The 13,155-nt window shown below is 41.6% G+C and overlaps 1 protein-coding gene across 1 annotated transcript; it reads right to left on the bottom strand.

Moving 5' to 3' along the window:
* Window positions 1-945: 945 nt before the first annotated feature.
* LOC131925040 (intelectin-1a-like) lies at window positions 946-10,402 on the bottom strand. The gene is made up of 7 exons (XM_059280285.1): window positions 10,265-10,402; window positions 8,889-8,987; window positions 7,103-7,350; window positions 6,620-6,778; window positions 6,089-6,209; window positions 5,178-5,281; window positions 946-1,197 (listed from the first exon to the last, which is right to left on the bottom strand). Exons 1-7 carry the CDS (start codon window positions 10,326-10,328, stop codon window positions 1,045-1,047), a joined length of 948 nt encoding a protein of 315 aa, XP_059136268.1. The 5' UTR covers window positions 10,329-10,402; the 3' UTR covers window positions 946-1,044.
* Window positions 10,403-13,155: the final 2,753 nt, after the last annotated feature.

The raw sequence follows: 13,155 nt of genomic DNA, 5'->3' as shown, positions 1-13,155 counted from the left end.
ACCACGTAGCTTAGCTCATGGTTGGCTGGCAGCTCAGGCCCACAGGCAGCTGCTGGGAGGCACGTCTCTGTAATGCAGCCTGAATGAGAGACTGTAAGACTAGGAAGCCACATTTAGCTCCATTTCTGTGTGTTTGGAAACTTTATTTTTTTAAAACATTCTCAGGTCTTATGTGGAAATATGTGTCTCTATGTTGAATGCCATTATGTGAATGAATTTTTCTTTGGGCTGCCAGCTTACAAAATATGACACAGACACTTATTATTAATTATAAAAGATTGGCCTTAGCTTAGGCTTGTTCCTAACTAGCTTTTATAATTTAAATTAACCCATTTATGTTATTAATATACATGCTATTGTGTGGCTCGTGGCTTTTACCTCTTCTCCTTCATGTCTGGGTTCCTCTGTGTCTGGCCTGCAACTCTGCCTTTCATCTTCCCAGAACTCTCTCTGTCCAGAAATCTCTGCTATACCTCTTGCTTAGCTATTGGCCATTTAGCTTTTTGTTAACCCAATCACAGTAACATATCTTCACACAGTGTAAAGGAATATTCCACAAAATTTTCCTGCTATTGTGTTGCATTGTCCATCCTTAACATGAGGGGATATGCCTGGTCTTATTGTAACTTGTTATACCATGTTTGGTGGGTAGCCCCGGGGAGCCTGCTCTTTTCTGAAGGGAAATGGAGGAGGAGTGGATCTGGGAGAGATGAAGGTAAGGGAGGAATTGGGAGGAGAGGAGAGAGGGAAGGCTACTGATAGAATGTCATGTATCAGAGGAGAATAATTTTTTTTTTAAAAAAGAGTAATTGCTGTATCAGGATTCCCAATCCTGATATTCCAAGAGAATCAAATAGAGGAGCAGAATACTTTTGAAATCTCCCACCCCAGTACCAAATGATTCACGAAGACTCCAAGCCTGCAATGAACACAATTTATTCTCCTTTCCTGTGTCTTTAGCATTCTAGTAACTGGGTAAGTTTTTCTCCATGCATGTGAGTCCACAGACTGGAGCAGAAATCTGGGCCCCACACCACAAAATTCTCAACGATAGAACAGAAGGACAGCTGCTTCAGTTATCTCCTGGCTACTGCTGTACCCACTGTGAGTTCCATATCCATTCCAATCAAATGCAGAGAAGTCGCCACACTGCAGGGGGTCAGATTTTGGGAAGTATCCTCCTCCACCGATGCAGTGCTGAAAAACAAGGGGAGCATGTAGCAATGAGAGGTGTTATGGTTTGGATAGGAAGTTCCCTCTCAAAAGGTGCTGTGTACTGAATACCTGACGTCCAGTGTAAGTAACATTCGGAGGCAGAGCTTTGGTGAAGAAACTTAATATGAGGATCCTGCCTTCATCTGATAGTTAGTCACTAACAGAGTCACCATTTTGAACTGACTACTGGGAGATGGTGGAGCTATGGAAGGAGGGGTCTGATTAGAGGAAATACATCACTGAAGGTGTGACTGTCATGTTTTGAAGGGTATCTTGCCCTAGCCTTTCCTGGTCTTTCTTGGCTCCTTGCTGCTATGCAGTGAGTCATATTGCTCTGATATGTCTTTTCTGCATGATATTTATCATGCCCCACTATGGATTTAAAAGCAATAGAGCCAAGTGACCATGCGTTGAAAAATTAGAAACCATCAAACTAATGAAGCCCCTTATCTTAGTCAGGGTTACTATTGCTGTGATGAAACATCATGACCAATGCAACTTGGAAAGAAAATGCTTTATTTGATTTATGCTTTCCTGTCACTGTTCATCATTGAAGGAAATAAGGACAGGAATTCAAACAGGGCAGGAACCTGGAGGCAGAAACTGAGGCAGAAGCCATGCAGGGATGCTGCTGATTGGCTTGCTCCTCATGGAGTGGTCCGACTGTTTTCTTACAGAACTCAGGATGACCAGCCCAGGGGAGGCATCACCCACAGTGGGCTGGGCCCTCCTTCATCAATCAGCAATTAAGCAAATGATCTACAGGCTTGCCTATAGCTTGATGTTATGGAGGCATTTTCTCAATTGAGGTTCCCTCATCTCAGATGATTATAGCTTGTGTCAAGTTGTCATAAAACTAGCCAGCACATCCTTCTTTCCATATATTGTTTCTTGAAGGTATTTATCACAGAGGCAGAAGGCTGACTAAAACAGCTGATGAGCCCAGAGACACCTCAATAGCCAAGTTCAGTGGGCTCTTCATCACTCATCAGACTCTCCGTTGGTGGTATCACTCTATTTGATCTATAAAACCCCCTCCATTGGCTTTAGTGGCATCACTGTCTATTCCTTCCTTTCCATCAACTTCTCTGAACCTTTGTTCTCAGGTTCCCTGGCTAGACTTTTCCTTCATGAATTCCTTAAGTGCTACTTCCCAGAGGGGACACATTTACAACTCTCTTACATTATGTTACCCCTTTAGCTTTAGTTATGAACAATTCAGTGATAGCTTAAAATCCCTGTCTCTAATGCAGATATTTCTTATTTTTAAGACTTAAAGATTGGACTGCCACTTAAAATCACTACTCAGGTTCTTTATACTACACGTGACAACAAACAAAATAAAAACACAGTTACTTACAGTCACACATAACTTTAAAATGGGGATTTATTTGGGGACATTCAGTGACAATTTTGTCACTGTAAACAACATAGGCTGTACTTACATAAGCTAGAATGACTATGATGTTAGTAGGCAATACCAATCCTCTGTGACCACCGTTATACAGCAAGTCCATCACTGAACTAAACATGTGACACTGGGGATGGAGAGATATCTCTGTGCTTGAGAGCATTTGCTCCTCTTGCAGAGTAGCAGGTTTGGGTCCTAGAACCCATATGGGGCTCACAACTGTTGTAACTCCAGTCCCAGGGCATAGAATGTCCTCTTCCAGCTAAAGGGCACCAGAAATTCAAGCAATACACATACATATGTGCAGGCAAACCACTCACACATATAAAATTAAATAAACAAATCTGAAGTAAGACAAATTAAAATCCCACCCAGGCCAGGTGGTGGTGGCGCACGCCTTTAATCCCAGCACTCGGGAGGCAGAGCCAGGTGGATCTCTGTGAGTTCGAGGCCAGCCTAGGCTACCAAGTGAGTTCCAGGAAAAGGCACAAAGATACACAGAGAAACCCTGTCTTGAAAAACAAACAAACAAGCCGGGTGATGGTGGCGCACACCTTTAATCCCAGCATTCGGGAGGCAGAGGCAGGAGGATCTCTGTGAGTTCGAGGCCAGCCTGGGCTACCAAGTGAGTTCCAGGAAAGGCGCAAAGCTACACAGAGAAACCCTGTCTCGAAAAACCAAAAAAAAAAAAAAAAAAAAAAAAAGAAAAAAAAGAAAAACAAACAAACAAAAAATCCCACCCAAACAAGTTAATAGCATGGAGGCTGGAGAAATGGACCCAGGGTTAAAGTATCTTACTGCTTTATCAGAGAAACAAAGTTCAGATTCCAGGAGCCATACTGGATCCCAGCACCCAATCAAAAGGCTTTAACTCTAATTCCCAGGGAGCCAATGTCTCCCTTTGACCTCTGTGATTACTTGAATATACATGTGCACATATACTAATGAAGTCAAATAAATGTTTTAAATCCAGCATCATGTGACTGCATATCCCTCTGAGATCCCAAACATATTCAGCATCCAGGCATCTTGGCTTACTATTTGATAATTACCTACTCAAATGAAAACTATGAAATTATCCAAAATGTCTTCTCTTACCTTTCTCTGTATTTAACTATTAAAAAATTAAAAACCTTTGGAACTAATTAGTGCCCATTCTAGCCCCAAATTTTCACCAGATTACATCAGGCTCTCATTTGTGTCATGGAAACCATTTCAATACTTATTTCCTTATGCTCATCTTTCCTCCATTAGAATCTATAACCTCTAGGCCATCAGTGTCATCTTTCAAAGAAAAAGAAAGATGGACACATCAATCTTATGTGCCGATTAAATCATTGCAGTGTTGCTCAAGATGTATACAGTCCAAAATCCACTGGTATGATGTAAAAGTTGTTTCCTGATCTAGTCCATGTTAACATTTCCAAAATGAGCTCTTCCTATATCCCACATCCATGTTACACACAAAAGTTGAAAACAGATTGCTACTCCTTTGACACTACATACTCATTTCATCATTCCACATCACAGTCCCAAGGTCCTCCTTGACATCAAAGCTGCCTCATATTGACCAGGTGAAGGACAAGCTAATGACTGAGGAATGAATAGACACTGAGACCTTCAGAATCACCTGCCAGGAGCTGACAAACCTTTTCTCAGACTGTTACTTTAGAGAGGGCTGGGTCCCAAAAGAACATGTCATTTTTCTTTTTTTGAGACAGGGTCTTATTATGTAGCTCTGCCTGAACTGAAACTCATTATGTAGACCAGGATGGCCTCAAACTCATAGAGATCTGCTTGTCTCTACCACCTAACTGCTGGGGTTAAAGATGTGAACCACCATGCTTGGCCAGAACATGCTAACTTGTTACAGCACTCACTGTGGCAATAAAAGGGCTCCATCCTCAACCTGCCTTTGGCCACAAATTTTTATAAAGAAAACAACAAAACAGTATGAGTCTAATGATTTGAGGCTCAGGGGGACATCAGGTTCCTGCAGTGAAGCTGAATCCACCTTCCTTGACAATTTGTTGAGATGCCAATATCCAAGAAGAGAAATTCCTTGTGATAGGGAGGCAAATGGTCTGGGTGAGGTCTACCAGATGTCCAAGACTCTCCTAGGAACCCCATGACACAATGAAAAGCTATACAAGTCCTGGAAAGGGATGGGTTGGATCTGTTTCACTCTAAAAGCTAAATTTTGGGTGGGGAGTGACTCTCTTACAATCTCAGCTCCCAAAGTTTTGCACAAGACTTCATGATCACAAGTGTCACCTTGACTCCAGGTAATTGAGTGTTTTATCCTGAAATCTAAGCAAACAGCAACAGTGTATTAGAAGTTTGTAATGTTGACTATGATGTTCAAAGATATAGGATTTCTGTATCTAGAGTGAAGTTCTGATCCCTTAGATCAAGCAAGATTCAGATAAAAGTCACACTCTCATACATACATGCACACTAACAGGACAGTCTCCCACACTCAATATACACAGATACACACTGGAAACCTCAGTCTTAGTCATGAGCGTCTTTGGTCACTACACAGACTCACAAACTCAGTGTTACATCCAGTGACCTTCATCCCAGCACACAAGGCGTTGGCTGCTCCCTCATTGTTAAACACTCTGAACTGGATGTATCCTGCAGTGAATTCACCTGAAAACAAGAGACAGAAAACAGCATTCAATGAAAATGCTAGAAATAGCTGTCAACCCAGAGTTTGGTGGTGCCAGGTTCAGGATACACAGTCTAAAATATCAGACCCAATGGGGGAGCCTCACCTACTATCCACAGACCCCGAGAGCCACTCCTTTTAAAAAAGGTCCTCATCTGCCAGAGCTTGAATGGAGAAATTTATGATATAGGAAGGTCTCTACTGAATATCTCCAAGGTCTTGTCACAGCAATTTTCAAGTGCATCCATTCTGCTCCTGTTCACATTTACTTTGGTAACTTTTTCTTTAAAGCCTTATATCCCAAGAATAAATAAGATTTGAATTATACAGCATAAGTTTAGCATTTATAAAGGGTAGATGCCACATTTGGATTCATATTAGACAACACAGCAGTCACCCTTCACAACAGAAATAAAACTCCATTTTTCTTTCTGTTGTTCAGCCCCATGGACATGGACTTGGCCTGTCCCTCAGAAACCTCTGACTGATAACGGGGTTGCTAAGAGTAGATTCTGGAACTGGGTATCCCCAGTGCAAATGCCAACTTTCCTGCTTATGCCTTGCGCTCTCGGGCACGTTCGTGGACCTTCAGTACTCCAGTTTCCTAATCTGTAAAGTGTGTTAGCAATAGCTTCCAGCCTGGGGGCAATTAAGTGAATAAAGTGAAATAAAACACAAAGTTTCATAGAAGAGAAACAGGCTGTAGTGCTTGGTAAATGACTATTAGTTATAGTAACTGAATTTATCACGTGTCCTGCAGAGGGTTCAGAGAAGCATCAGAGACTCACTCTGGCCAAGGGGCGAGTAATAAGAGGCTGTCTTCTGAGCATCACCAAAGTCATAGACCACAGGTATTGCTGGGCCATTGTCAGTCTCACAATTTCCTGCTCCATATTTCACCGGGTACTTCTACAAGAAACGAAGAAGTCACTGGGTAAGGACTGTAGCACTGGCAATCCCAGGAACACTGCCCTGCATGTGTCCAGTAACTGAGGTTGTTTCCAAACCAGTCACATGAGAAACAATCCTTTCTTTTGTCTGTATCTCTCTGACACCCTAGACTCCTCTCCATTTCTCTTCTCTTCTCTCCCCCTCCCTATTTCTCTCTCCTCTCCTCTCCTCTCCTCTCCTCTCCTCTCCTCTCCTCTCCTCTCCTCTCCTCCCCTCTCCTCCCTTTTCCACACACCCCTACCCTTTGCCCTCCTTGGCTCATTACACTTTAGAATAAGGGAAACATGAAATACAACCCACCCAACCTCAAACACCTGCCTCTCTCTCTACACCCTTGAAAAGCAGCCTCAGCCAGTAGTCTCCAGTACCTGGTACAGGCCAAACAGATTGTGACCCATGTCCTGCAGGAAGCCAGTGGAGGTGTGGTACCTCAGCAGGGAGTTATCCCTCCAATTTTTCAGGGGGCTCTTGTTGGGCACATGCCAGATACCCAGGTTTTCAGCCTGGATGTTGACGTATCCAGGGTTCTGGAAAGCAACCAACACTGAGCCTGACCAAACAAGAAGATTTCATCAAGCAAAAGACCCACATGCAGAGTCCTCGGCAGAGCTGATATCTCTGGGCTCCAGGTGGACAGATGATCATCCATGCTCAGATACCCTAATTACAAGGACAATGGTACCAATACCTAATTACCTAAAAGCCTACTTGAGAGGATGTTGAGATTCAACATAAGTATTTTGCACTTCTTCAACCCTATGTTGAAGAGCAACCTTCCAACCCTCTCCCTGGCATGCTTGAGCTACACTCACATTCTCACCCTTTCCCAAGGGGCTACAGAGTGTACCAACCTTGTAGTCATCACTTGTGGCCCCCTCTGCAGACCCAAAGGTGTTGTAGTTGGCCCAGTTGCCATCCCCCTCTGGGTAGTCGATTCTGTTGCCTTGCTGACTGGACCAGCGATCACCCACCGTGCACTTCCCATCCATGTTGTTCTCATGCACACTGGCCACCAGGGTCCAGCCACCACCTGCAGTGGTCATGTCACAGAAGGTCTGGTAGATGACACCATTCTCCGTGCGGAGGAAATAGAGGCCATCTGTAGAGAGAACCAGTCCACAGTCATGTGTGCAGGCTCATTGTCCATCTCTGCTCCAGAGGCAGAATGACTCCAGGAACTACAACCATGGCTAATGCCTCATATCCTTGAGTGTCCTGTCACAAGTGTCCCTAGGGATCTGATTGAGTTCAGAAAGCCATACTTCTGTGACTGAGGCAGAACACAGAATTATCCAAACTGACAGTGAAGTTTCTCCTAAAGTTAAACATAGTATTATCAAAGGACTTAACAACTTCACCCAGTAGATACCCAAAGAACTGGAAACAGGGACTCAGTTATGTACATTCATGCTCATTACAGCTCTAATGTTAAGACCTGAGAGGCAGAAACAAGTCCAGTATTTCTATACAGAAAAAAGAATAAGCAATATACTGTGTTGTCTAGTTGCAGACTATATATTTGTGTACATTCCTATATACCCAATAGATCAAAAAGAATGAAGTGGGCTAGAGAAATGGCTCCGTGGTTAAGAGCAAGTACTGCTCTAGCAGAGGACTTGAGTCAGGTTCCAGCACTCACACTTGGCAGTGTACAAGTGCCTGTCACTCCAGCTCCAGAGGACTAGATGGCCTCTGCTGGACTCTGAAATAACTGCATGCCTGCACATACATGTACACATTACCAAACACAGACATGTACATCTATGTAATAATAATAATAATAATAATTAATAAAAAATTTAAAATACATTAATTATTCTATAACACATATGAACCGTGAAGCATGCTAATGAAATAAGGCAAATTACTTATATGCGGTAACAAGAATTGACAGATTCATAGAAGTAGAAAACAGCACAGCAGATCACATGGAACACAGGAATGTGCTGCGTGGTGGCTACAGAATTTTTAATTAAGGAATGAAAACTTTCTGGAGATGGATACTGGTGATCTACACCGTTGTGAAAGTTGTTCTTGACTATGAAAGCCCTTCAAATTGGTTTAGTGGCAATTTTATCCACTATGTACATTTTATAACATTTTTGTATCAAAAGGGAAAAGCTGATCCAAAGAACAAAAGCCTGATTTCCTAACTGGGTTATTTGTTTGTACTTTTGAGACAGGGTCTCCCCAGGCTGCCTAGGAGCTTTCAGTCCTCTGCCTTTAGACTCCCTCCCAAGTGTTAAGATAATTATATTGTGTTATTTTTTATTTTTTTGATAAACTCCAGTATTTATTAAATTATAAAGTTTTTTTTATCAAAAAGAAAAATGCAGACTAAGAGAAACCTCAAAGTACAAGGACAAGACAGAAATCCTATGGAAAGGAACGGCATGAGTGTGTTACAGATCCGGAAACAACTTATTAGCTGCTGCTTCACATCTCTATCACAGTAAGACCAACTATAAAGGAGTCGTTAGTCATCTATTTTTAAATCCCAAATCCACATCTATTTTCCACATTAAGCTTCCTGCTCATAATGACATCCAATATCTCACAGGTGCCAAGTTTTGGTAATGATTTTATACCAATCCATGCAGAAAAATAAGGTAATGCAAGAGTCAGATCGTCACTCACCTTGTGCCCCAGTCATCTCCTGCTTGATTTCCTTGCAGCTTCTGAACAGAGAGGAAGACAGAAGATTGGCCCATCTGTTGGTTCCCAGGTTGTCTTTAGCTAGAGAAGATGCAGAATTTTACTCTCACGGGACACCCAGAATCCCCTTGTCATTCACCCTAAAGTCATTCCATGACTTCTGAAATCCTCACTCTGAGAATCAATAAGATTTGTAACTAGGAAGAAAGACAGGAAATTTGAAGGTGTGGAGAACTTTGTGTCCAGAGTCTGTCCTGAAAAAGGAGAATAAAGTGAAGTCCAACTCTGCAGTAGAGGAAATGCAGGGAGCCTAATGTGCCTGAAGCATGGGTTGTGAGGTCGACAGTGCAGGGGCTTGACCAAGAGACCCTGGAATAAAAAGCCTTGCAAACTAGCCTCAACTCTGCAATGTCCTATGAGAACCTAGAAGGTGGAAACAAACAAGAACTCTGGGGTCAGAGCTACTCAGGTGTAAGTAGCTCAATGTTTACAAGACAAATACTTTTGGATTATATTTACTGTGTCAAGCTTCAGTTCCCTAGAGCCTAATATCAAGCTGGAAAAAAATCCTGTCATGTGGAGATCAAGTAAGATGGCATTTAGGGACTTGACTTTTTCCTTAAAACAGTAGCGAAGATGAAATACACACTTTAAAACAATGATGAGTTCTTGCAGAGAGCAGAATTGAAGACAACATTCTCTGGGCACAAACCAGACCGTTCACTTGGTATTGGAACCCTAAAGCAAATGTCTGGAGTGACTAGGATGGGACACAGTTCTTGCATAAATTCCCCTAGAGTTAACACAAGTACAGAATCTGGACCAGGACAGACCTCAACAATCTCATTGCCGCTGGCCATTTCCTTCAAGAGACAATCAGCACCCAGCCTATATGTCAAGGCATCATCTCTATGGGGGATGAACTAGGTTGTGTTTACATGTCCAAGAATGTAACAAAAAGAGACCTTTATTTTTGCAGAGAGTGGGAATGGGAGAAAATTAGGAAAGATTGGAAGGAGGAAAAGGGATAGGTAAACAATACAATTATACTTAATTTCAATTTTTCATAGGCATGATCAGCCAAGCAGTGGTGACCCATGTCTTTCATCCCAACACTCAGAAGGCAGAGGCAGGTAGATCTTTGAGTTTGAGGCCTGCCTGGTCTACAGATCAAATTCCAGGACAGCTAGGGCTACACAGAAAATTCCTGTGTCAAAAACAAAAAACAAACAAACAACAACAAAATCATGATCTCTGGCCATCAGAGACCCAGGTCCTGGAAGCGACCCAGTCTATTGCTGACTGCCTTTAAAGCTAGAGGTGACCTGAGGAATCTGGGGTCCTGAAGCAAGACTCACCTGCACTGCAACTTCTGGTGGCCAGGATGATAAACAGCAGGAAACCGAGTTGGGTCATGGTCATCTAGAGAAAACCAAGATGAAGGTCAGTCTCTATTCAGACCATCTTTTCCTCTCATCCCTGTCTCAGCTCCTATCTAGTCCTACTTAAAGGTTCCTTCCTTTCCTTTAAACTACTCAAATCTTTAGGTCCTAAATAGACCTGAGCTGGAGTCTACTTTCCTTATTCTGTTGACAGGAATTACCTTCCCCTCTGTACCTAGTCTGAAACTCAGAGTTGCCAGCTGAGTCCAGGTAAGCCACTCTCTCTCTGCAGAGTTTCTAGTGTAGTCATGTTGAAGCTCTTTTCCTTTTATGGGAAGAGCCTGGTGGGAATAGCCCAGACTTCAACAGGCTCTCCCTTTCCTGGCAGGATGCCACTGGAGGGGCAACTTTCATTTATTCCAGAAAGGTTCTTTGTACAGTGATGACTCGTGGGATTCAAAGGCTCAAAAAGACACACATTATATGTCATATCCTAGCACTATTACAGGTTTGGGAATTTCACTGAACTTTGTGTTTTCCAAAAAGGAAATAGATGATGAGACTTGCAACATTTGATATCCATTTGGACTTTTTTATCTTTATCTTTCTTGCAAAATTGAAAACTACAAATACTAAAAAAAGGGTAAATATTTATCTTCATTTCATAGGATAAGAAAACTTTTCTGTTTGGAGTGGGAGGTTTACAATACATAAAAGAATACATTTCATGTAGCCCATGTTGGCCTCAAACTCACTGTTTAGGTGAAGATGTCCCTGAATTCCTAATTCTTTTCATTCCACCTCTCAAGGCTGGGATTATAGGCACATATCATCAAACCTGACTATAAAAAAAGAAAGTTAACAACAAAATAGTAAATAATCATTTAAAAATAAATAAACCATTAGTCTGCATAAATTGAGTACCATACAGCCCTCACTATTTTGTATTTTATTTATCATAGTTACCACAAACTAGTGAAGCATTATGATGGCCTGCATTTGGAATTAAATCACTAGAAATCTCCTCCTTAAGATGCTTTGAGCTTCCTCAATTCCCACCTTTTGTCTTTCTCCAGTTCTCAGACACCACTTTGGGCTATAATGGAATGAATTGCCTTTTCCTCCACAATGAAACATCCTCAGTACAAAGCTTTATTATAATACTGATTATACTGCAATCCTTGGGAGTCAGCTTTTTGTTACGCTTATATTTTATATCTTTTTTATGTTCAAAGGACTGATTTGCACGATAGAACTCAGGTTGATAAAATAGAACAAAACAGAGACATGTAGCTCAGCTGGTAGAATGTTTGCCTTGTATACATGAGCTATAGGTTCAGTCTCTAGCATTATATGAACTAGGTATGGTGGGGCATGCCTGCAATCACTGCATTTGGAAAGTGGATGTAGGAGGATCAGAAATTCAAGGCTATTCTCTATTACATAGCCAGGTTGGAGGACAGACTGTGGTACATAAGGTCTTGTAAAAAGACAAAAACAAAAACAAAACAAAAGAACTGTTCACACATAAATTCTACACATCTTTTAATGAGTAAGTTCAAGGCCATCTTTGTCTATGTAGTGAGTGGGAAGCCACCCTGTCTGTGTTACTTTGTTTTATCGGTTCCTAGATTGCTGCTGTAAGGACCAGCTTTCAGTAGCTCAGAAATTGAAAGGGAGTCATGGAGTCTCTAACTAATCACTCAGTTGATCTTTCTATCTGAGGGAGTAAAACTTAATTCTGGGGCTGGAGAAAAAGGGAAATATGCACACACACACACACACACACACACACACACGCACGCACATATGCACACACGCGCGCGTGCCTTCAGGGTCTCTCTATCATCTTTCTGTCTCCTCTTTCTTTATTTTTTTTAAACACCCTTTTTAGACTCCCCACATCTAGATTATTACAAAAATGATTTTCCTCATAATCAAAAGTTACACAGTACATAATCACTGAAGAAACATTTTTCTGGAATAAGTCAACCCCAATACATTTCTTAATCACATCTTTATGCATTGCCTGAGAAACCCACACTTAGTCAAACACTTATCTTTTAGACTTCTCACAGTTCAAGAGCCCTTCATCCATAAACATTTACATAGGCTGTAGCTCTTATAACTGCCAGAAAAACCGGCTACTTGTTTCACTTTTTGTATTTAGAGTCCTGTCCAATTAGTTTAACTATCCATCCAATTCTTTGTTTTCTAGTCACATGAAGTCAATTGTTTAAAGCTTTGTTTTAGCTACGACACACATTGAAACCCCTAAACACATTTCTCAATATCAAAAAGTACTTGAGCTAATTCCCGGGACTCACTTGTTTTTCTAATCATTAACCTAAACCACAGTCTATACAGCTTCTCAAGTAAAACTCCTAGCCTCATGACACTTCCTTGTTCCTATTTTCTACCCTTTGCAGCCACTGCTTTATCAGGGGTGGGGACAACACAATATCCTACTTTTACCTCTATTAATTTTCCCACTAAACTAACCTCTACAATAATCCCTTACTATATTTGTGAAACACCCTCAGTCATGAAAATTCTATTTCAACTAACATTATTCTTGTATAAAGTCATTACTTCTATTAATCAGGACATCTTAAGAGGAAATCTTATTCATAACAATCCACAAGTAAAAATGCCTAGTAGAACAGGATATTCCCATGAGATAATCACACTACATTAAAGGCAGTGGTGATCTCCCCACACCCATTCACACCATGTCAGATACCATAGGAAAATGGCAGCATCAAACATGTAAAGGCACAGCTGTAGCAAGAGCCTTTCTGGAGCTGAAGCCCTCTGGGCCTTGCCTATCCAAGATTCACCCATCAGTGCCTTACATTATGGTGGAA

Source organism: Peromyscus eremicus, chromosome 15 (assembly GCF_949786415.1).
Source record: "Peromyscus eremicus chromosome 15, PerEre_H2_v1, whole genome shotgun sequence".
NCBI classification, from domain to species: Eukaryota; Metazoa; Chordata; class Mammalia; order Rodentia; family Cricetidae; genus Peromyscus; species Peromyscus eremicus.
The sequence above is the reverse complement of the archived record's forward strand: the minus strand, read 5'-3'. Positions and strand labels throughout refer to the sequence as shown.